The 24,773-nt window shown below is 34.8% G+C and overlaps 3 protein-coding genes across 7 annotated transcripts; 2 read left to right on the forward strand and 1 right to left on the reverse strand.

The window, feature by feature from the left end:
- Window positions 1-2,505: 2,505 nt before the first annotated feature.
- Window positions 2,506-4,365, reverse strand: LOC106339811. 5 transcript variants are annotated; one of them, XR_001269230.1, is made up of 8 exons: window positions 4,065-4,365; window positions 3,796-3,979; window positions 3,518-3,717; window positions 3,377-3,437; window positions 3,228-3,276; window positions 3,086-3,143; window positions 2,716-3,008; window positions 2,506-2,636 (listed from the first exon to the last, which is right to left on the reverse strand). XR_001269230.1 is itself a non-coding variant. In XM_013778688.1 (8 exons), exons 2-8 carry the CDS (start codon window positions 3,929-3,931, stop codon window positions 2,813-2,815), a joined length of 618 nt encoding a protein of 205 aa, XP_013634142.1. In that variant the 5' UTR covers window positions 3,932-3,979; window positions 4,065-4,365; the 3' UTR covers window positions 2,506-2,812. The 5 variants fall into 5 exon arrangements, 4 of the variants coding, with proteins under 4 accessions (XP_013634142.1, XP_013634141.1, XP_013634139.1 ...); XM_013778688.1 differs by having other exon boundaries at window positions 2,506-2,840; window positions 2,923-3,008; XM_013778687.1 differs by having other exon boundaries at window positions 2,506-3,008; window positions 3,802-3,979.
- Window positions 4,366-11,229: 6,864 nt separating this feature from the next.
- On the forward strand, window positions 11,230-12,842 carry LOC106342449 (probable protein phosphatase 2C 25). Its single transcript, XM_013781387.1, has 2 exons — window positions 11,230-12,127; window positions 12,229-12,842. The coding sequence occupies exons 1-2, from the start codon at window positions 11,366-11,368 to the stop codon at window positions 12,568-12,570; spliced, it is 1,104 nt and encodes a 367-aa protein (XP_013636841.1). The 5' UTR covers window positions 11,230-11,365; the 3' UTR covers window positions 12,571-12,842.
- A 7,013-nt stretch (window positions 12,843-19,855) lies between these two features.
- LOC106339024 (mitogen-activated protein kinase kinase kinase NPK1-like) lies at window positions 19,856-21,371 on the forward strand. The gene has a single exon (XM_013777861.1). The coding sequence runs from the start codon at window positions 20,001-20,003 to the stop codon at window positions 21,369-21,371; it is 1,371 nt and encodes a 456-aa protein (XP_013633315.1). The 5' UTR covers window positions 19,856-20,000.
- Window positions 21,372-24,773: the final 3,402 nt, after the last annotated feature.

Below are 24,773 nucleotides of genomic sequence, written 5' to 3' on the forward strand. Positions count from 1 at the left end.
CATGCAGAACCCATCGAATTGTCTACAGTAGTAGATAGAATTCGTGAACGAGCGAGGGAATAGCTAATCATATATGTGTGCAAATAAATGCTATGTTATTTAGTTATGCTTGTTTAGATAAATTACTATTAGATAGACTAGAGATTTTCCCGGGCTAAGCTCGGGGTATTCGTATAGTTTTTAGTTAACTTAAAAAATTGACACTTATATATGACCATATTTCGTGAATATATAATACAATCGATTTTAAACTATTAAATTAGTAGAAATTTTAAATTTTGTTTGTATTTATTCATCGATTTGTGTCTAACAAATTTAAAATAATTTGAATTCACAATTTTTGTTTCTTATTACTGGAAATCATATATAGGAAGAGTAAAAACTAACTAACATACAACTATGATATTTAAATCTACCCGAGCTTGATATTTAAATCATACAAACCAACAATGACTCTAAACTAAGAAGTTTAGCCTCTTCTCAAAAATCTTATTTTTTTCTTTTATGGAACCTCATAGAATACATAAAAATAATCTTCCAATTGCACTTTTGGTCATTACTCATCACAAATTTTTTTCATTGAATATTAGTTCATATGAAAACAGATAAAAAAAATAAAACTATTCATCCACATGTGTCAGATAGTTCTAAATACACAAAATTCCAGAACATAAACTTTCTAGAAACCTGCAAAATAATGTGATATCGGTTCCGGTCATAAAATAAAGGTAAGAACTATAAAAGCAAAAAACATGTTGCTACTCCACAAAATTAATGATACCAAGTGGTCTAAAGTTGTCTTTCAATCACTACAACTAAGTTGCATGGGAGCACAATCAAATGCTTGAAACTACCATAGTTCTATTTAAGATGCAGATCAACAGACTTTACTCTCTCAAATCTTTGAGTTAGTTCTTTCTGATTCAAAATAAAAAACATACATTGAATCATTAAAAACAGTGAAAACCATAGTGAATGATCTAAAAGAAATCTCCAAAATACAACATGGATATAGTAAAACAATACCTTGATCTCAAGTCTGATTGTGGTTTTGCGGATTATATTCTAAATATTTTTTTTTCAAATTTTAAAAAGTAAAAACTATTATAGTTTAATATATATTTTGAAACATAAGCTTATGAAAAAATAAAACTTAATTTTCGTACTATTATTTTCCCATATTTTGAGAAAATATGTTCATATTGTTTAGTAAAGACTTAACCAATGTAATAAATATATTTCCTTATTAAAATTATTTATATCTCTGCTCAATAATTAGAATAAGGAAATATATTTATATTATTGAAAAAAATTCTTTGAAGAAAATAAATAATTTCAAATAAAATAAAAAATATTGTAGATTTGAATAAAAACTAAATATACTTTTCTAGTTTTGAATAATTCCCTGGCTTAAAATATTTATCAAAAATATGTAGATATAATTTATTTCACTTTCTACATCAATGATCCTGAAATCATTGTAAAGAAAGTGAATTTGAACTTATGCATAAATTAATTAACCATTTATAAAATAATTGGTCCTGAAATCATTTTAAAGAAAGTGAATTTTAACTTATGCATTAATTAATTAATTAACCATTTATAGAATAATATTTTATAACCTTTTGTCTGAATATATGTTACTTTATGAAAAATTATCATAATAGATATTATGTTCATTTGTGTTTAAAAAAAAAGATATTATGTTCATTTGACCACAAAAGAGATATTATGTTCTTACATTTGAAAGGAGTTGTACATTGATAATGGATAGCCACATCTCATCAACTCACAATGATCTTAATCAAAAAGTGAACTTGTTTTCGTACACTGAATCTTTAATAAAGGAAAACCAAGTGGATATTATTAATCAAAATAAATAAGATACGTAAGGGATTTAATATATTTCAATATCATCAAAACGGATGTCTTAGAAGTTAAACCGATAAAAATATGTAGCATATTTTACTGATTCAATTTGGGAAACTTAGTTTCCACAAAACATGCATAAGTGATCATATATTATTCGAATATCAACAAATAGGATACTCCTTGAATTGAGACAAAGAATGTGAGAATACTTTCAAACTCTACTCGATGAATCCTTACCCATGATTGGAATCAATGGTGTAATAATTGTCAATTATTTTTTGAATTACTGTATAATTCATTTAGTAATTTATGATTATGGTATTTTGAACGTCTTCGGGTCGCGGAGACTGATGAATTAATAGCTATTCATATACCTGTCATTATTATTGCTTTTTATTTTTTACAGTTTTAGTTCTATGAAAATTAAAAGTAAGTCGACATAGTTTAATGATCATTTTATAAAATATAAAATTGAAATCAATTTTTTTTTTGTGAGGTTGTTTGTATATATGTACATGGTGTACATAAACATTAATTTTTTTATAAATTTAATAGTTACCTTCAATTGCATTCATCTACCATCATCTTAAACTTTGATTCATTAGGTGCAACTGCAACGCCTTTTTCTAGCTCTTTTAGCAGTACTATATTCTTGTAACTTTATACAAACAGTGCTGCAAATACAGTATAGTGTGACACGATAATAACATGAAGAAGTTCACACTCAATATCTGTAAAGGTTAGTTTTCTAGCTTTCCTAACCCCTGTAGTTTTTGGAAGAAGCATAAGAGAATGAATCATATGAACAACAGAAGTAGAGACATGGAAAAAGCTAGAACGTACAGAGAGTATGTGAGACAAAGCTACACAAGCCTGAGAAACTGATTTACTAAGATGGATTGCAACAACACCGTTGTTCTTCTTCTCTTGATCAACAACATCACACAACTTCTTGAACATTTGCATACCTAAGAATGTGAAAACCATTAGAGAAATTAACTTACACAGAAGGTAATGGCTAGGGATTGAGATAAAGAAAGAAGCTTATCTTCTTCAAGTGTATTGGTTCCCGGGAAGACTTTCTCTGGACTCTCAGCTTTTAACAGCTCGTAGAAAGATGAATATTTGTGCATTTCCTATATATTTAGAAGAGGAGGATCTATCACAAGATATCTATTGCAAAAACATGAAAGCAAAAGAAATATAATCTTACCATAACTTCAAATAGGAGACATTTATTTATCATAACCAGAGAGCCTCTCTGTTGAACTCTGAAGAATGCAAACAACACTTGTGAACACACAACATTCACAAAGGTTTGGAATCATGCTCAGTAACTTTTCACTTCTCATTACCTATCATACTCCGCTTCAAAACACCTCGCCTCAACAGTTTTGACACCATCTAATGTATCCAATTCAAATTAAGCAACACAAACTCTAATCAAGAACTTGATGTTGTTGACATTGACAAACACACATAACATTTTCAGACAAGATTGTACCTTTCATGAGAAAGAATAAGGGCTCTTGAACTTGAAGCTCACAAGCTATATACTTCAAGGCCTGTTAAGATTATTGCAAAGGGAACAGTCAAAATCAAACAAAAACTCTAATAAGCATTGATGACTCTTGATCAAACTCACGTTGACTAACTCAGAACCCTTTTGGGTTATCATGTTGCTCCACTCCTCCTCTTTCTCCTTCAACCAGGTAACCTCTTTCCCCAACGAAACCTTCTCAAAACCCCCACAGAAACAACCAGAAGCAATCGATTTCAAGAGGCTTAAAGCTAGACGCTTGTACAGAGGATACTCAGGAACACCTGCAAATGCTTCTACAGTCTCTGCGTCCACAAAAACACAGACCGATTCAATGAAACACGAACAGAAAACAAATGGGTTTTGGAAAAGAGGTTCGATACCATCACCGGCGTGAAGAAGCGAGTCGCCGGAGAGAAGACCGGAGCAGAAATCTCCGGTAAGCTCTAAATCGAAACCTGAACGGTGAGTAAGTGTGAACTTCACCATTTCATTTATACAATCTCTCAGTCTCTCCATCTTCGCTCAATCATCACAAAGTTCAATACTTTTCTCGAAGTTATGATTCTTTGAACAAAAAGATTTCCTTTTTTTATTATATGAGCATGAAAAAGTCTTTGACTTTTTGATATTTAACATAAGAGAAAATTACGTTCGTGCTGTTCAGCCTCCGATGTCGTTGGCGTTAAGGTCGCCGATGATGCATGTTGCGACGAAGGTGGCTTGTGGGGGCCAGAGCGATTCTGATTCGTCTTCGTCCGTAGATTTTGATGGATAGATAGAGTGAAGGGGAGAAGAAAAAAGGGAGATATATGTCGTTTGGGTTATGATAACACATGAAATTTATGAAACGGCAAAAGAGAATCAGAAGTGTTAGAACGGAGGTTTGCTCCGCGAGTTGGAGGAAGATGAAGCGGAGAATTTCAAGTGAATGAAAAATGACGTGTCAAAACATAAACTTTTGATTGGATGAATTTTTAATCCGACGTGGACATGCTGTATGGAGCTCATATAAGAGAAAAAAACAAAAATAGCACTAAATCAAGTTTATGTTCCCAAACTAGCACTCAAGGTCAAAAGTCACAAAAATAACACTTAATATTTTATCAAAAGTCACAAACTTAGGGTTTAGAGTTAAAGGGTGGGGTTTAGGATTTAGAGTTTAGGGTTTAGGGTTTAAGGTTTAGGGTTTAGGGTTTAGAGTTGAGAAATGAAGTTTTGGGGATAAGATTTCAAATTTTGAAAAATAAAAAAATTAAAATTTTCAAAGGATAAACTTAGAAATGTGCCATTTTGGTCATTTTAGTTTTTGAGTGCTAAGTTTTGGGGATATTCAAATTTTGAAAAATAAAAAAATTAAAATTTTCAAAGGATAAACTTAGAAATGTGCCATTTTGGTCATTTTAGTTTTTGAGTGCTATTTTTGTGATATAAACTTAGAAAGATGCTATTTTGAAGATTTGCTCCTCATATAACCCTTTTAATATAGTATAGATTTTGGATAGTGGAGGAATTTTGAGATAATTTATTTATGGTTATTGGGCTTCCGGGCTTGCGTACTCCATTTTCTACTCCAAAATAGAGTTAAGTTTTACTCCAATGTATTACTCCATTTCCCACTCCAAAATAGAATATTCCTAATATTTTATATTTTATATTTATTTAAAAATTAGTAATATCACCTTTCATTTATACTATTTGCAAAACAGTCCATTTTCAGATTGTAATAATTATATTATAAATACTATTTTATTATATAAATACTCGACAAGGTTTATAAAGAAAACATTTATTACATTAAAAATTACATTACATAGCTTAAACACAATAATACATCAACTTAAATTATTCATTAGAATTAGTATAATTTTCCCACAAATGATCAACTAATGTATTTCGAAGTAAGAAATGAGCTTTTTTATCTTTGATTTTTCTGAAACGGGAAAGAAACTCTTGGAATCTCGCATTATTATTTCCTACAATTTCAACTTCTGGAGACGGAACTTCTCTTTTAACTTCAATTAGCGCCTCGAGATCACGTTCATCATCGATTATCATGTTATGTAAGATGATACATGTAGTCATAATATCATGGAGTACATCTGTTATGTTTTATATTATATATATTTTGTTGCATAAAATAGTTCATTAGATGGCTATATATATAATTAAGAAATGTTAACAGTAAATTTTATAATATATATAGTAAAATAATATTAATATACTTATTTATAACAATTTTACTGAAAATGTAAATATTTAAATGTAGAGGACCATTTTATAAATAAAAAAGTTCCAACTCTATTTTGGAGTAATGAGTTGGTTTACTCCATATTTGGAGTAATCATGTCTATTACTCCATTTTAGAGTGGGTTTTGGAATGAGATTGGAGATGATTTTCCTACAAAATGGAGTTTGGAGTGGGTTTTGGAGTAGGGTTGGAGATGCTCTAGGGGTGATTGTTGCCGCCATGAGTATCCCTGCTTGAATTGAGTAAGTGGCTTTTCGCTATTTTGTGGTTGTAGAGGCTCTGGTTCATGGAATCGGCTTCTGCACAAAGTAGTGCTTTATTTGCAACAACAACAATTCAATTTTCTTTTTCTTCTATTCGTCTTCAGATTTTGTTTCAAAACTTTTCTCCATTCATCAGACTTCAAAACCATAAATATTGCTTTATGGGGATAGTGTTATTTTTCCAACGAATACAATTTATAAAAGAAAAATCTATATGTTATTAAAAACATTATTAGTGATAAAATATTCTCTGGAGTATCTCATAAACATAGTTTTATTATAAACTAGTGGCATTCTGGCGCTACGCACCGGGTTCGTATGTTTTATTCTCTAATAAGTTTGAAATTATTTTTTATCCATTTGATAGTGGTTAGTGACAATAGTGTATTACTTTATTTTGAAATTGTTTAGGTCAAAGAAAAAATATCATAAGTGGTTTCACTGATCAATTCAATAAAAATAGAATAAATAGATGATTTTTTCACCAAAGTAAATATAGTTTAACTTAAACCGTAAAGTTGATGTTTCAAAAGAAAAGCATGTAAGTGCATGTGTTTGTTTTGTGATTATCTTGTTTGAAGGAAGATAAAAAAATTCTTTCATCCTCTCAAAACAGTAACAATCATCGCATGCTTTGTCCATGTCCCAGATGTGGCAATATGTTAAAGACTTTATTATAGATGTATTGGTTAAATATTTTTGTCTTTAAAATGATTTTAAATCCAATTAGTGAATTTTTAATCATGGTCCAACATTGCTTAGATCTGATAGGACTATTTTCCGAAGATAGTTTATCCAGATTTTTCCCTTTTCGAAATTGATTCTGCACAATATTAATGTACTATAAAAATATGTACTGTTGTCATAATTTTCATTTGCATATTGGTGTAGATGGTTGAGATTATGTTATTTTTTAATTGAATGTTACATTTGATATTTTTGGATTTAATTTATTAACGAGCTATTAGGTTAGTTAAATTTACTATGTATTTTGGTGTTAAATACTATTATTTACATTGTAAATTAAATCTTTAGCTGGTGATTGTGATGGGAAATGCAGTTACATCTTTAAACTTCAGCTGCCAATCATTGTGTATAAACACAGTCAAGCTTGTTTGTCTATCAAGCTGGCAATAGATTTAATTACAAACCATTTCTAGACCATTTTCTACTGCAGTGCTTCCGGTCCTGATATCTGAACCTTCATAACCTTTAAATAGTCATAACCGTTAAATAAGCTGCAACGATAACCAAAAGAAGCATTTTTAAGCAGTTACAACAAAGATATGAGAAATCCAAGAGAGAGATGGACACAGTGTAAGTCCATTGTTGCCATGAACTATGCGCATCCCATTGGAGTTGGGCAATACTCCAACAAATACTTCAAGGTAAAACTACCATGAACTATGCGCGTTCCATTGGAATTGGGCAATACTCCAACCTCTACGCTTGGTAATCCTCAGACATGTACCAGCTTTCATCTCTCGGTTATAAGCTGAAAAGCAGATAGAGATAAATTTAAAAAAAAAGAGGATTTACAATCACTAAAATATTATTCATATTTTCCTATTCTTTCTACACTATTCTACATTTACTTGCCCAATCAACCATGTAGAAGAAAAATGTTTTCGTGGGTACGAAAACATAAAGAGAAAGTTCGTACGATCCCAAAGATATCACAGTCAGAAATGCGTACACACTTTTCAACATGTCCGTAGACATGTAACCACCTATTGACCTGAAGGAGGGAAGCACCAATAGCTTCAGCCAAGTCCGTCTAAGTAATCTGCACAACAGAAGTGCAAAACAAAAAACTTTAGGCAACACTCATCTATATTTTAATCCCACAATTGATCATGAAGAAAAAGAACCAATATAAGCAAGTACCAATAAACATAGTAGTAACCTTGTAAGAGCCGAGCTTGAGCTTGCTATGATTATTATCAGATGGATAAAACGTTTTTATCTTGAAAACAAAAGCCACTCACCTATAAAAAAAAGCACTCACTTGGTTCTTCTTGTATTGTATCCCCTCTCTCTTCCAGGAGTAGTTGAACATCATCACATGTTCCTTTCCTCTTTGCAAGAGCTGTGCTGCTCCAACTTCTCCACCAGCCGAGATACGAAAACAACATGGATCAAGAGAATTGAAACTCTAATTTAAAACCCTAAAACTCTATTACTTTTTCCGATGTGAAAAGTGACTTTGGAATGATAATTCGACATCCCACAAAGACCTGAGCAGCCATCCCTTCCTCCATTCCTCTGTCTCTCTCGATGTTGACTCTAAGTTGTTCACCAGGAACAAACGTTCTAGTGACATCTTCTGTCAGAGAGAGCAAAGACACAGGAGTGTTATACGTCGTCATCGTAGGAACACCTCTTTTTCTTATTGTTCCGACACACCTAAGGGTCTTGCATGATGAGGCAGAGCTTCGTGTCCGTGAGAGGTATTGGGGCCTCGTACTGGTTCCACTGCTTTAATTGGCTCAGAGACTTTAGTGTGGGAAGTTTCCATGACATGAAAAGCTTTTCCTCGACACAAATCCAATAAACCGTAAATACCAAAAGGTAACTGGTAGAGAAAGTGAAGTAAGGTAAGGAATGGACATACCTGGTGCACCACCGTGGCCTTGTTGGTCAATTTGGCCTACGTCATACTCTTCAGCATCTTTGTCGTCTAGATCGTGGTCGTCGGGGATGTGTTGTTCTCCACGATCATGCTCATGACCATGACCATGTCTATGTTTAGTAAGAACATTATTTATCTTCTTTATCTTTTCCTTAACTTTCTTGAGAACTTGGATACCGTTCATTGGTTGACAACTGCACCAGCAAAAACTCTTCGGATAGTATCATCTTATCTTTTAAGTTTATAGATGATATCAATCTCTTAAATACACACGAACAACCCCTTTCGCCTCAGGAATCCAAACCCTAGGGATGAAGAATTGAGCAGTCAAAAAAGGATTATGATGCTATGTGGTAGAAATGGATTGGGTATATAATGATTGATTTAAAAATGGGACCAAACCCACGTTACCAAAACACAAAGCTATGATGCTTGGATAATCTAAACCGGAGATCTCTTTGCACTGATCTTTTGCTAGCAAGTAATTCTGATTTGGCTAGCGTCAGTTTATCTTCCAACTAAATCAATGCTTCTGAAATTAGTTAGATCATGTACATGAGAACAATGAATACATTAATTCATTATATGGCTTAGACGAAGATCTGAAAACCCATAAGATAAAGAGAAGAAGAAGAAGAAGAAGATAAGGCATATCTTACCATTGACATGTCTGTTTCTGCCATAATTGTAAGAAACTCAGTCCTGTAGGGTCTGCCGAAAATGTTGGTGTGTGAAATCGATTGCCTTATCAATGACAAACAAAACCAAAATCATCTAAACACAAGCTTTCTAAATCAATAAACGAAACCAAAATCATCTAAACTCAAACTGGAATCACCTTTGGATCAAGGAGGAGCATATAAACGCCGATGAGTACGGGCTTCCCAGAATCAAAGGAGTCTTGTCTGAACCATTTGTTTGTAGTTGCCGGCTTTCAACTCGGAGAATTTGGCATGAGGGGATGAAAAAATTAGCAGAAAACCAGAAGGTCTGAAATTGGAACAGAGTAAAAGGACTGTACTTTTGTTTCACATTAAAGTTCGGATCTAAGGACGTTTTAAATGCAAGGTGATTAGGGAGAGATGATCAAAACGTTTTAAAATTTGCCATAGAAGGAGAAACGTGAGAAGACGAAGAAGAACCTTGATTTTCAATGGGCTATGCAAAAGCCCAACCCTAAAGTGTGTCAAAAAGTCCAACCAAAGCTCAAAGACGCATTCTCATGTTGATCGAAAAAAAGAAAGAGGCTTTCTCATTTTTAGAAATCCACGTGTCACAAAAAGCCCATATCTCCCTGATGACGTGGACGCATGAAGAGAGATTCAAGACAACTTTATTTATAAAGATTAATTTGATAATTAACTTTCAACTAATAAAAGCCTAAAACTAATCACAAAGTGAAAATTTTACAAAAGTATCTCATGATTTTTGTAAAATTTGTTAAATCAGAATAGTTTCTCTTCATCTTTTTCTGTTTTTTCCTTTTTCTATGTTTTTAAATTAGATATTTTTTTAGAAACTACAAGTAATAGTTGTGACAACTCGTACAAAAGAATTTCACTGTTAAGGAGACTTGTTAAATAAGAAGACCTCGTCTGAATTGTGATAACTAATTTCACAACAATCACCAAATGGAAGCCAAGAAAGGAAGAAACAAACAAATCAAGAAGACTCCTCCGAGTCCTCAACGGTCACTTGCTAAGAAGCTGCGCTGCGACCAGCCCGAAAAATAAATCCATCCAATCAAATTGCAACTCGTAGCCTCTAAAGGGCCCCAGAAACGGTCCTATAATTTGTCTTCATTCATTATTTAGTGAAAATGAGTTGAAAAAAGGTGGACAGTCATCGATCAACACTTCTTTAACACAGATACGTTACCTAGTAGAAACGCCACATGTCCAGATTGTTGTTTATTTCCTTTCCTTTTAGACGTGTTTTTGACTCAACTTTAAATGTCCGTTTTATATTCTTCTAGTTTTGGGGGAGGTGAATTACTGTCTTGTCCTACCAGATTCTCTTTTGGGGTTTGCTGTCTTTCCTTGAATTTTATGCTACAGAGACCTTTTCTTAATCCACTAGGCATAATTTGTTTCTATAAACTAAAAATAAATTGTTTGAAACTTGAATGATTCAGTCTTTTACACAATTTATGTATTACTTTGGGAGGAAAGTTCCCCTATTTTACACAATTGTTTCACTAGGTTTTTAACGTTGATTGTGTTCTTTTATAAATGTTAATTTCGGTAAAAGTAAAGAAATGATATAAAAATTAATATTAGATTTATATCCAGTCAATTTTACACTAAAAAATTATCTCAAATATTCATCATTACATACATTTATTTATCTGTTTGTAAAACATAGCTTTATAAAATAAAATCACCAAAATCAAAAGAAGTATTTTCAAACAAAAAATAAAATCAAAAGAAGTACAGTATAATTATTTTTCTTCTTTTTTAAAAAGATCTGGTCAACAAGAGCAGGATTCTATTTTAGCTTTATCTGTTTCCTCAGAATAATATCCTTTTTGTAGAAAGTTAAAGGACACACGCAGCCGTAAATAGAGGAATGGAAGTTGCAAGAGGGGCGTATACGTCATTTTGAAAGTCAATGGAATAGACTAAAGAGAATTGCTCGATAAACACGGACTCAATTATCATTATTCATTCAACAATTCACACCTTCTTTCTCCTTTATATTTAAACCTCTCCTCCTCTCTCTCTCCCCTTAAAAAAACAGAACAGCAAGGAAGACAAAACAAGCGAGACAGATCAATCTTCTTCAACATAAACATTCTCAACAGAACCATGTCGTGTTCCATCGCCGTCTGCAATTCTCCGGTGTTATCTCTTTTCTGCAACAACAAAGCTTCTATCCTCTCTTCGCCGCATGAAACCGTTTCTCTCACTGCTTCTTCCCCTAAATCTCCGTTTCGTCTTCGTTTCAAGAGACCACCGACCGGACTCGCTCCTGCGCCGTTAGTCCTCGGGTCAGACTCTGTTTCCACGCAGTCTCCTCCCGGAGGAGTTTTAAAGAGGAAACGGCCCACGAGGCTCGATATACCGATTGCCACCGCGTCGGAGATCGCGGTTACAACGCCCAGGAAGGAGAGCAGAGAGGTGGAGACGGAAGGAGATGGTTACTCTGTTTACTGTAAGAGAGGAAGGAGAGAAGCTATGGAGGATCGCTTCTCCGCTATAACCAATCTCGAAGGAGATCGCAGACATGCGATATTCGGAGTTTACGATGGTCACGGAGGAGTCAACGCGTCTGAGTTTGCGGCCAAGAACTTAGACAAGAACGTTTTAAAAGAAGTGGTTGGTTGTAATAAGTCTGACGTGGCAGACGCGGTGAAACGCGGTTACTTGACCACAGACGCAGCGTTTCTCAAGGGGAAAGACGTTAAAGGCGGTTCTTGCTGCGTCACGGCTATGCTCAGAGACGGGAACCTCGTGGTCGCCAATGCCGGTGACTGTCGCGCCGTTATGAGCGTGGGAGGCGTCGCGGAGGCTCTTTCTTCCGACCACAGTCCCTCTAGAGATGATGAGCGGACAAGAATTGAAACCACGGTGAGAATCTCAACTTTTTAGTCAAGTTTCTATTTTTAGTATACAACGTTTGATATATATGGAAAGTAGGGTTTCTAAAAATAGATTAATTGTTTTTGCAGGGCGGATATGTTGATACGTTTCGTGGTGTTTGGAGGATACAAGGATCTTTAGCTGTGTCGAGAGCGATAGGTGATGCTGATCTCAAGAAATGGGTTATAGCCGAACCAGAGACGAAGACGTTAAGAATCGATGAGGAGCACGAGTTCTTGATCTTGGCATCGGATGGTCTATGGGACAAAGTGAGTAACCAAGAAGCAGTAGACATTGCTCGTCCCTTCTGCTTAGGAATTGAGAAGAAGACATTGTTGTTAGCCTGTAAGAAGCTTGTCGATCTCTCAGTTTCACGAGGATCATCGGATGATATCAGTGTGATGTTGATCCCTTTGCGCCAGTTCATCTAGAAAGAGAGATAGAGATTTCTAGAGGATTTTCTTTAGAAATTGAAGGGCGTCTTGTGATTTTTGCTTTATTTATAACTTGGACTAATCATTTATTCTTTCTAACTTAGCGAAAAGCTTAGCTCAGTGTGGCCTATGTACTTGTATGAAGCATTGGTCCAGTTAATCTAGTTATCAGTTCATTATTATTATTTGCCCTAAGTGTATAATACTATAATGTAGATGTAATCTAATTTCAAGAATGAAGAGGGCCAAGAGGCCATTCGGTTTAAAAATTCTTGCAAATTCACCAACATTGGGCCAAACAGAAAACCAAATAACCGAAATGGCAAATCTCCAAAATAGCACATTTCTAAATTTATGTCACAAAAATAGTCCTCAAAAAATAGAATCACCAAAATAGCATTTTATCTTTTGAAAAATTTAATTTTTTTTTATTTTTCAAAATTTGAAATCTTATCCAAAACCCCACTCCCCAACACTAAACCCTAAACCCTAAACCCTAAACTCTAAACCCTAAACCCTAAATCATAAACCCGAAATCCTAAACCTCACCCCTTAGCTCTAAACCCTAAACCCTAAACCCCACCCCTAAACTCTAAACCCTAAACCCTAAATCCTAAACCCTAAATTCTAAACCCCACCTCTTAACTCTAAACCCTAATGTCTAAATTAATTTACCATTGGGGTATAAATGTATATTTATCTCTTTTGATAAAACATTAAGTGCTATTTTGGTCATTTTTATTTTTAAATGCTATATTTGTGACAAAAAAATTTTTAGTGCTATTCTAGTTATTTTACAGCAGTTATTTGCACACATGAAGTTTAGTTTTGATCAACGGGGCATGACGTTCAAGATTAAAACTGCAATGCAAGTTTGGTTTGGAAGCCGATAGCATTTACATGATCGTAAATAGCAGTTGACTTTTATCATTCTTTTCAAACAATGATGCATTTATTGTATAAAGGTTTTGATATGAATAAATGTAGCATTCATTCAAAAAAGGTTTAGTTTTAATCTTCAATTGTATTTGTATCTCAACCAGGTCCGGCCCTGAAACTTGTGAAAACATTTGGGCCGGAAGCTTGAAAATTTTGGGCAGGAATAATTTTAAGAAAAAAAAGAAAAAAAGAGTGTAGTTGCTTAGGTTAATTACCATTTAAAAAAAATTTAAAAAACTTACATATTATACTTGTTTTGCCGGTTGAACTAATAAAATTTTTGGAAAAACAAAAGCTGATATTTTATTTAGTTTTAAGAAGGCCGGAAGCTAGTACTTCCCGCTTCCTCCTAACGCCGGTACTGATCTCAACTTGGTTTCATGCAGAAGCTAGAAAGATATGTTTGTTTTGTCTAGTTGTAACAGTCTTGTTAGATATTTCATTTATTCATGTTTTCTACTTTCAATCTTGTTAGGACACTGAAACTACTATAAATCACCTAAGTAGTCATATTTATAGCAGACATATCCTAACAATGTTGTTGAATGTTAACATGGATAAAAGTCCCTTAACTTCCAATGCATTTTCATATCAAGAAGAGTGAGTTTACAATTGTTTTGTATCGGATTTTATCGTCTGAGAGAAACTATGAGACAAATCAAGCATGAATTACAAGTTGAAACAACCCTTAGAAGATTAAACATAGAGAAACAGTCTACGAGTTCAAATTTTTCATTATGAAAGGTCTAGAGCCGCTCTAAGAATTTGAAAGCTTGAAGCAAAAAATGTATATAGCCATGGGAGTTAAAAGGAGCTTGGACTCCCAAATCATAATACCCATTGTATAGACCATCACAACTAGACTACACAAATATTTTAATACTCAACGGCCTCTAAAATATATATGAATTGAAGCCACAAGCTAAAGCTTCCTTTTTGAGGACTTGATATCAGCTCTGGTATTTTGACCAAGAAAATATGTCCAAAAAATCACTATGATTATAGAATTTTGGGTTTCTAGCACAAATCAGAGGGGGTTTGACATGAGGTCTTACACAAACATTTATTACAAGTCTTAAACCCTCTACCATCAAACAAGTGTCTCTCTCTGTAGTAAACCACTCTCTCTTTTAGTCTTTGATTGCTTTGTTGATCCAAAGTAACAAAAGTGACTATATTATAACTGGTTATAACGTACACTGAGCACATTTTCCATATCCACATCTATAGTCACATATGTTACTCTGAATCATCATTATGAAATTGTCACGTACTGTATCATCGATATAAATCGCAAATTTTAAACATATGAAAATAAATAAATAAATAAATAGAAAACCAAATTTGTGCGGTGATAGTGATTATGGACGTGGAGAAGGTCGATAAAGAATAAAGGGAACAAATAAGAAAAGAAGGATTGTGTTTGTGAAAAGAGGGTTGACAAAAAAAAGTGTTTGTGAAAAGAGGAAGAAGACAATGGTCAAAGTAAGAACGAACCAAACAACACGTGAAAGATAAACACATGCTTTTGTGTTGTAGGCGGAGAACACGTTGCTGTTTTCTGGTTTTCTAATGGACCCCAAAACGGCACGTCGTTGAACTTTTTCTCTTTGTTGTGTTTGTTCTAAAATTCTTATTTTACTTCACCAAAAACTAAATCTCCGCCAATTTATACCATGATTATCGGTAAAACCGAAATAGGGTCCTTAAGAATTTTTTTTTTTGTTTTCTTAAATAAAAAAAAATTTTTAAAAATAAACCAATCGTGGACCGCCACGTATCGGTGGGGCCCGCAAACAGTGCAAAAACTCTCCAAAGACCGATCCTTATTTGGTGATTTTGGAAACTGGTTTTAAAATTTTTGTGAGATCCACGCGTCAGTGGGATCCACATTTTGTCAAAAAACTCTTTTAAAATCCTGAGATATTTATGCTCTTAGCAGTTTAAACATGATTAATGGAAGTTTTTAAGGTGGAGTTATTAGCGGAATATAAGAAACCGTCTCTTAACTTTTAACTAAAAAACTAAGAATCGGTTCTTAAATATCTTATTTAACAACCAGTTTTTAGTTTTTTTTAGTTAAAAGTTAAGAGACGGTTTCTTATATTCCGATAAGAATCTCACCCTAAAAACTCCCATTAATTATGATCTTGAGTGTTCCGCACACACACATCATGTGTTCCACCACTTCAATGTAACTAAACTACAAGTTTGGTCGCTTAACTTAGCTTCTATCTATCAAATTCATTTATATCACTGTTTTTTCTTCTTCCAAAAACATATTTATGAAGATGAAAGCCTAGCAAATAAACACCATGACCTACAAGATCGACATTGAGTTAATAACTAAAACCTACTTTACTTGTATTTTTTTCATATATTAATTTTGAAAAATTGAGGGTTTCACACCTATCTCATCTTATTACAAGTCAAAGTCTCTTTTTCATCTCATTTTGTACAAGACGAATGACGCATGAAAAGAAAAAGTTGCTGAATCAGACTTCTCAACAAATCCATAATTTAAAAATAAACAAGCATTAGAAAACATCAATAATATATACAAGTCACACTCCCATCGCATGCAATTAAATATTCTCGCTATGGAAGACAGAGTTCGTCCCCTACAACTGGCCATTGGTTGGTGTTTACTATCGATTCAAAACGTTAGAAGTGTTGTCTTTGCGTGTGGTCCCTCATTTTCAACTGTATATAAATTATAGTCTAGTATTTTTTAGTATATAAATTATTTACTCCTATAGTTACCCGTTCTGTAATTCGTGAATTAATTAATGAATTGGAAGGGAGTCGTAGCCATACGTGCAAATAGTTCAAATTATATGAATCTTTTAATCTTTAATCCAAAATGCATTTGTCTAAAACTGTTTATCGTAAGGTTTGTTCACATTTAGAATTACTCGGTTACTTGTATGATTTGAAGTAATGTGCTCCACTGATCACTAATTAGATTGATCGTTTACATTGGGCGAAAATCTATCAAAACAATATACAAATTTGCTTACATTTATGTTTTAAATCATAGCTTTCATATTTTATTAATAATAATTTGCATACAATGCAGTTCTTTTTTTTGCATAACCATACAATGCAGTTCACACGACATTGTGACAGTCCATACCGCATCAACTACGCTTATAATGCTTCCACTGTCCAGATTCCTCAATTTTGTATTGTTAAGATACTCATGATAACACACCGTTTACTACCGATCGGATCGTTATCCTTGTGATACGAAGATCAGTGTGCATGATCTTGAATAGATCCTATATAAAAAGTTGAAGATGATGTTGTTAGAGGTTTCTTCAGATTTGCAATAACATAAGCATGTTGTATTGTCGGCCACCTCAGTTTCGAGTGTTTTCTGCTTCGTCTTTGTCTTCTACTCCCACGACACTTATCAACATAAACAGCAACTTATGTCTCTATTGTGTTTTGCTCTTTGCCATGCATCTTTAGTACCCAAAATACTATTTAATTTATTTAAAACAATTATTATAGCAAATCAACATAAATAAAATATTGTCTTTAAAATGTCAAACACTTCTGATTATTTAAGCCTTTTATATTTCTCTTAGTATATAAATGACCTAACTACTTTAATCTAGATCATACATATGTAGAGTCGATTTCGATAAGATAAAAATACATTTAAAAGTTTAGTACCAACGAATGACATGGTGCACTTGCACTTGCATTGTCTAATATTTTGTATTCCAAGTGGATTGCTTGATCTGTAACTTGGTAATATGGTATGGGTCCGTTAAATCTCAAAAAAAAATCTTATTTTTGGACTCTAATTGAAAGGATATCCAGCAAGTGTGGACCGTTAATTTAGTACTTCACGTTCACGGAAGGGCAGAGATCTCCCACAAGCAAACAATGCAAACTTATTTAACAACATATTATATATATATATATATATTATCTTTAAATAGGATAGTTGCGGCAGATTTATGTTTCTTCCAAAAGAAGTGACTTTTCTTAATAGGTAAATACCATAAGTAGATGGCAAGTGTATAAAAGTAGCAGAAGTATTCGTAACTTGATGTTTTGTCAACTCATGAATTAGTAACTAATCAGTAGCATATTAAAAAAATTATTTTGATGAACTTTTCTTCTTTGTCAAGGATCACGTTTGCTCAAGCATTCAGATTAAAATAGCATTTGTCTTTTTCATTCCATCAAGGATCACGTAAATAGCATTTGTCTTTTTCATTCCATCAAGGATCACGTTGAGTAAATTTCTCTGTTTTATTACCCAACAAAAGAACAAAAAGGGTTATTTAAAGTAGAGGTGGAGGACTGGAAGTGGTGAAGGCACGTCAATAGTGCAATCGTCTAACAAAAAAGTAAGTGAGTTCGGACAACTGGAGTCTTTGGTCCTCTATTGGAGAACGTGGACCAGCGATTTCGTGACACGTAAGTTTCACCGAAGTACCCCACCAAAGATCTAGTTCATTTAGGTGCGGAAGTGATAAAGTCATGAACCTCTCTCTCATGTCTCATATCAACTTCTTTGGGGACAACTAACTCTGTTGATACACGCTTCTTACTGACTTCCAATTTTTATTCGGTTAGCTATTATTTTGAGAATCCCATGCTTCGCGTACTTTCAGTGTGCCGGTGTACCCTCGTCGACATTGATTGTTGACAATGTTTAAGCGGTTATAATAAGTTGGGGCAACGCTCAACGTTTAACGTTTAACGTGATACAACGCTCAAATATGGAGTATATATTTATACGATAGGACCAGTTCTGAATTTATGGGATTGTAAACAATTTTGTAAGAGTTTTAAAAAATATATTGTTTGGAGATTATATGTTCTATGTGTATTGAAATTTAGGACCAAAACTCATGGTTCATTGACATATATTGTCCAAGGCCGACTAGCTAACACGAAGACATGCATGCATCTTAGTGGCTTTTTATTAGTGCATTCGTTTATATCCCATTTGAATTTAAATGTGTTTTTTTCTTAATGATATAATATAAACTTTTTTTTATATGTTTTTGTTCGAGTGGGCATAAACTCAGAAGAATGCGTAATTCTATATTATTTTAGTATAATAATTGTAGATATAGCAAAATTATTATAACGAGATGTGTATTGGTATGTCAGAAAAAGTCGATAATTTGAAGCAGTCAATCGTCCAAACTACTTTCGTTATCAGACTTATTCACTTTTAGGCAAAAATAAAATTGTTTTACAAAAACTTATAGCGTTTAGATACCATCACATTTATAACTTTCTACATAATGTTTCTTTATCTAATTTCGAATCTGACATAATGTTTATTTATCTAATTTCGAATCTGACATAATGTTTCTTTATCTAATTCCAAATCTGACATAGTGTATTGTGTTGTGTATATATCTGCAAGTTGTTAAAGAAAGGCAATTATAGTTGATTGTCATTTTGTAGTTCTAAGCTAAAATAAAGAAAAAGTTCTATGTATATGATTGGCTATTACGTGTGTCATTTAAGAATAGTACTTGATTGGTAGATTACCACCGAATATTCCATGTTTGAAGGTGTATTAACTCGGGTCAACAAAACAAAAAAATAAAACTAACAACGCACAACCAACAACAAAAGTCAACAGAAAACAAACATCCGAAAATCAATCGACACGTTTAGTTAGTTTGCCGTTCCCACGATTCGTCGGAGAGATCTCATCACTTGTCGGCCCTAACCAAATGGCCTCAGCAGTAAATCAAAACAACCAGTTTATTTGTTGAATATTTTTATAAAGTTAAAAAGAAGTGTTAAAAATGAGAGCCGCTGACTTATCCATTTTACCATATTTGGGGAAACGAATCAACGGACCCGATCAGACGGTAGCAACTTGTTTCTTGTGTTGATAAGGATAATATGGAAAATACTCGGTTTCTTTCAGAACATCCCGAGAACTTCTCCAAGTGTGTCGTATTGACGTCATCAGACCGTTTTTCTGATTATCCATCCATATGTCTGATTTAAAATATAATTAAACATGTGGTAACGTTATTATTTAATTTTTGAATGTTATTTTTTATAACTTTTAAATTTATGTCAAACCTTTGTTATTGGTTACATAATTTATAAACGAATTAAGGTTATGTGTTATTCATTCATAGATATTTACTAATATATTTTATAACACAATAAAATTGTGTGGATTTGTAAAAATCTAAAACTCAAGTCCAAAACCAATTCTCCAAATTTATAAATTATCATTAAAATCTAAATTACACCCTTTAATGTTAATTTAGGGTTACTGAATCCCAAGTGGGATATTTTTTTGGTAAATGGCTTCACGATTTGAAAATTAATAAAGACAAAGTTGAAAAGAAACGTCCACGTCAGAAATTATAAAAATGCCAACTTTATTTCTCGTTCACATTTGGCACTTCAACACAGGTATAAATACCGTCGTGTGTCCTCGAGAATTTACACACGAAAGTTAGTTAGCAAACCAAGCAGCACACATGGAGAAACAGAGCATCACAAACACTTCTTCAACATTTTCTTGGATTCGAGGTTCTTACATCGGAAGAGGATGTTTCGGAACAGTAAGCAAAGCCGTGAGCAAAATCGACGGTAGAGTGTTCGCCGTGAAGTCGGTAGACCTCGCCGCGTGTCTTCCTTCTCAATCCGAGTCCCTCGATAACGAAATCGCAATCCTCCGCTCTCTCAAGCCCCACCCGCACATCGTGACGTTCCTCGGAGACGACGTGTCTAAAGAAGGGACGACGACGTTTCGGAACCTCCACTTGGAGTATTTACACGAAGGTGACGTGGCTAACGGTGGAACCATCGTTAACGAAACGCTCCTCCGCCGTTACGTTTGGTGCCTCGTCTCCGCTCTCCGTCACGTTCACTCTAACGGAATCGTCCACTGCGACGTGAAAGCGAAGAACGTCCTCGTCGCTGACGGAGGAAGCTCCGTTAAGCTGGCGGACTTCGGATCGGCGGTCGAGTTGGAGAAACCGACGGTTGCGATCGCGCCGCGTGGCAGCCCGCTCTGGATGGCTCCGGAGGTTGTTAGGAGAGATTATCAAGGACCGGAGAGTGACGTGTGGTCTCTCGGCTGTACGGTCATCGAGATGCTCACCGGAAAGCCAGCGTGGGAAGATAACGGTTTCGAGTCGCTGAGTCGAATCGGGTTTTCGAGCGAGTTGCCGTTTATTCCGGCTGGAGTCTCCGAGCTCGGCCGCGATTTCTTGGAGAAATGCTTGAGACGAGATCGGAGTCAGAGGTGGAGCTGCGATCAGCTTCTCTATCATCCGTTTCTACGTCAAGATCAGCACTCGTTTTTAACTACCGAGTCGTCTCCGCGTTGCGTATTGGACTGGGTCAGTTCCGAGTTCGAGGAAGAAGAAGAAGAGAGCGATCTGTCTAGAGATACGGTTTCAGCGGTGGCAAGGATAAGTAAATTAGCGACGAGGGAAGGGGCAATTTGGGAATCAGATGGTTGGATTGAGGTTAGAAGCGACGCTTCCGAAGAGTTAGCGGCAAAATGGGAATATCCGGTTTCAGCAAGGGCAGAATTGCAATTAAACATATCAACGGTGTCTACTGATGATTCTGTTTCACCGTCGGGAAGTGAAGAATCGGCGTCGGTGGTGACGTGTGATCTTATGTTGGTGTTGTTATTGGTGGTAGAGGATATTCAAATATATGCCACGTTTTACATTAATATTATTGTTCGTATGCTATGTTGTTGTTGTTGTTATTATCATCAAAGTAATAATAAGAAATTTGCGGAAACAATCTCTTTCATTCTCAGCCTTAACTTTTTGTTCGGTATTGCATGTGATTCGGATCGGTCTATCTGTCTCGTTTACGTGGTGAGATGAGTGTCCTAACTCTCAACTGTTACCTCTTTTTGTTGATAACTCTCATTTACACACAACCCAATCTTGGTCTGGTAGCTTCTTAACCAATATATTGGATATCGTTATGGATGAACTAGGACCATGCAATTAGTATGATTAGGCTTACTAAACGTAAGTGATTAGGGTTCAACATGAAATTGTCAGCATAACCTTAATGTAGTTGAAATGGTTAGGTCAAATATGTCGATGTATACTATAAACTTTGATCAATGTTAAAAATAAAACAAGCCACAAATAAGGAAATGTTATAAGGTGGAGAAATGGAAGATGACTATGATGAAGCGGTGGCCAATGTTGGCTTTACCAGTTACCACAAGTTTTCAATGTGGAGAAAGGTATCAAGTACCAACATAAATTATACGCTAAAATTTAAAGAATATTCCACTCACTTCTTAAAAAAACTCCTTTAGATTTTCTTGCAATACTTTGCTTCACTTTTTAATGGATAGTTGTAGTTAAATTATATGTTTCTGCAATTGGTTATCCTCCCGTAGGAATACTTGATTTTAGCTTCCTACGATTTTATAACAATAATCTTCTCTTTTTTTTTATTGAATATTAAATTTATTGATCAGAATAGAAAATTTACAAGACAGGGAATGTGTATTTTAGCTTAGGAATTTACAAATAATGAAAGAATATGCGACTGTTCTAGTTATATATGAGCTCACTTCGAATAACCAACGCCTACGCAGCCCCTCCACAGTGGCGGACCCAACAGTTATATTAACATGTGTCATAATTTTCTTTAAAAAAAAAATTCACAACAAAAATGTTAAATGGAGGGTTAAAGGGCGTCAACCCTTTAGCAAATACCCGTTGGATTGATGACTCTGATACAATTTTCAATACAAAAACAATTGTTTTTATCATTTTACCTGTGTCAACTGACACCCCAAATCCTTTACTGGGTCCGCCTCTGCCAACGGATGGCCCCATGTAAATGCGGTGTCGAATCTGTTTGTCGATAGCTCGACTAACTACGTCCTTTGTTTATGATATTGCCAAATGACATAGCCAATACCTAAGTGGTAGTATAGTCGAGCGACACTTTTTCTTTTACGATTATGCAGGTATATATATATCAAGATAACCTTGTAATATTTCTTAGAAAGCTTCATAGTTAAAAAAAGATTTGCTAAGAAAGAGAGATAAATATACGTGTTAGCTCTTTCAATTTTGTACAAGTTAAGATGTTATTCAAGACAATTTTTGGGATATGAATTATACATGGATATGCCAAACAATCAAAATGTCGAATTAGCTCAATTTTATTGAATTCGTAGATGGAGGGTTTAACCGCTAGATATAGTCGAAGCTGATAAAAAAAAATAGACAAATATGCTCTTTAAAGTTAGTTGTAACGATAAATAGCTAGGAGGCTTTGGATTCAGAGATATCCAACTCTTCAACCAAGCACTGCTGGCAAAGATAAGCCGGAGAATTATCATCACGAAACCTGACTGCTTGTTTGCTAGAACTCTCCTAGGCAAGTATTGCCACAACATCTCCTTCCTCAAAGCGACGAAACCTTCAATCTCATCTCATGGATGGAAAGGGATTCTCTACGGCAGAGACTTACTGACCCAACACCTAGGAAAAGCCATAGGAGATGGTGAAACTACTAAGGTCTGGTCTGATTCAATTCGTGGATCAACACTTCATCTGATCTGATCCTTATTGGACCTGTTCTTCCCCAAGATCAAGACTTGATGGTCTCCAATCTCTTATCTAGAGAGACAAAAGAATGGAATAAAACTCTGGTTGAGAAGCTCTTCTCGGAATTAACAAAAAGCCATTCTCTCCATTCGACCAAATACAACAGGCAAAGGGGACTCTTTCATCTGCACACAACAACAAACAAGGATTTATTCAGCCAAATCAGGGTACTATTCAGCACAAAGAGCAAAGCTTCAAGCGACAACCACCCAACTGGTGACACAGTCCTGGGACTGGCAAAAGTTCGTTTGGTCACCAAAGCTGCTCCCGAAGATAAAGATGTTTATGTGGCGCTGCTCTTTGAACAGCCTCCCAACAAGAGAAAATCTGCGAAAAAGAGGTCTACTTGGTCATACCCTATGCGCAAGGTGTGGAACTGAGGAGACTCTGGAACACATTCTCTTCCTCTGTGCACCAGCCACAGTAGTGTGAGATCTGTTCCCATGGACCGTTCCACTGGACCCTCTAACTTGCTCCTCCTTCAGAAACACCTTAGAAGTCTCCTTCACCAAGGTCAATCTGCCACCGATTGGAACATCAGCCAACATCTTTGCTTGGATTTGCTGGAGCATGTGGATCAACAGAAACCAATTCACCTTTGAGAGCAAACAAAACGCACCTCGAGATATCTTCTCCAACGCTATTGCACTTCTAAAAGAATGGGAATATGCCCAACCTCCACTCGCTCAAGCAGCAAACATCCCCCCACCGCAAATCCCGATCCAGATCTCATCATATGCCACCATCATCTGCTACTCCGATGCAGCTTGGAATAAGGATTCGGGAGAGGCGGGGTTAGCTTGGATCTTTACAAAACACACAGGAGAGGAAATCAACAGAGGATGTCGTCATCACTATCACGTTTCGTCAGCGCTCATGGCGGAGGCTCTCGCGGCTTGAACTGCCCTGGACCACGCTCTCTCCCTCAACTTCACTATCATCTGGCTCAGATCAGCCTGTAAGAGGCTTATTCAAGCCATCACCACGAATCAACGATCGGTAGAACTCTTTGGGGTGATAGCTGACATTGAATCGTCCATCGCTTCTTCTTTCATTGCTTTTTACACATCGTTTATTTCCAGAGCTTTTAATGGGTTCGCAGACAACTTAACCAATGGCTCTCTTTGTAACAAACTATCAATGTTGGGCTCAGGCCCACACTAAATTTTTTTTCCTTTAATGAATTATCAGTTGATCAAAAAAAAAAAGAAGTTAGTTGTAACCTATGTTGCATGGAAACGGAAAAGGATACGCGGAAACGAAACGTTTCGAAACGTGGAAACGTGATTTGTGTTTTTATTTGCTTTGGAAATGTTTTAGAAACTTATATATATATATATATATATATATAATTGATTAATATGTGCGTTCATTTGATTATGTTTAGTATATTTTATAATACAAATAAATAAATAGCTATTCTATTTAATCATACGATAATAAAATAAATCATCATTAAGCATCAAAGTCATATAAAAAATTCAAAATAACAAAACCCAATACTTAAATATCAAATAGCTTAACTAAAATAAAAATCATAACAGAAAGTCAAAGACCAATAACATCATCTTCAGCCTCATTTTCATTAGCTCCATCAAACATGACCGCTTCCAACTCAGATTCATCAAGAGAAAGATCCTCAAA

The sequence above is a fragment of the Brassica oleracea genome, chromosome C4 (genome assembly GCF_000695525.1).
Source record: "Brassica oleracea var. oleracea cultivar TO1000 chromosome C4, BOL, whole genome shotgun sequence".
Taxonomy (NCBI): Eukaryota; Viridiplantae; Streptophyta; class Magnoliopsida; order Brassicales; family Brassicaceae; genus Brassica; species Brassica oleracea.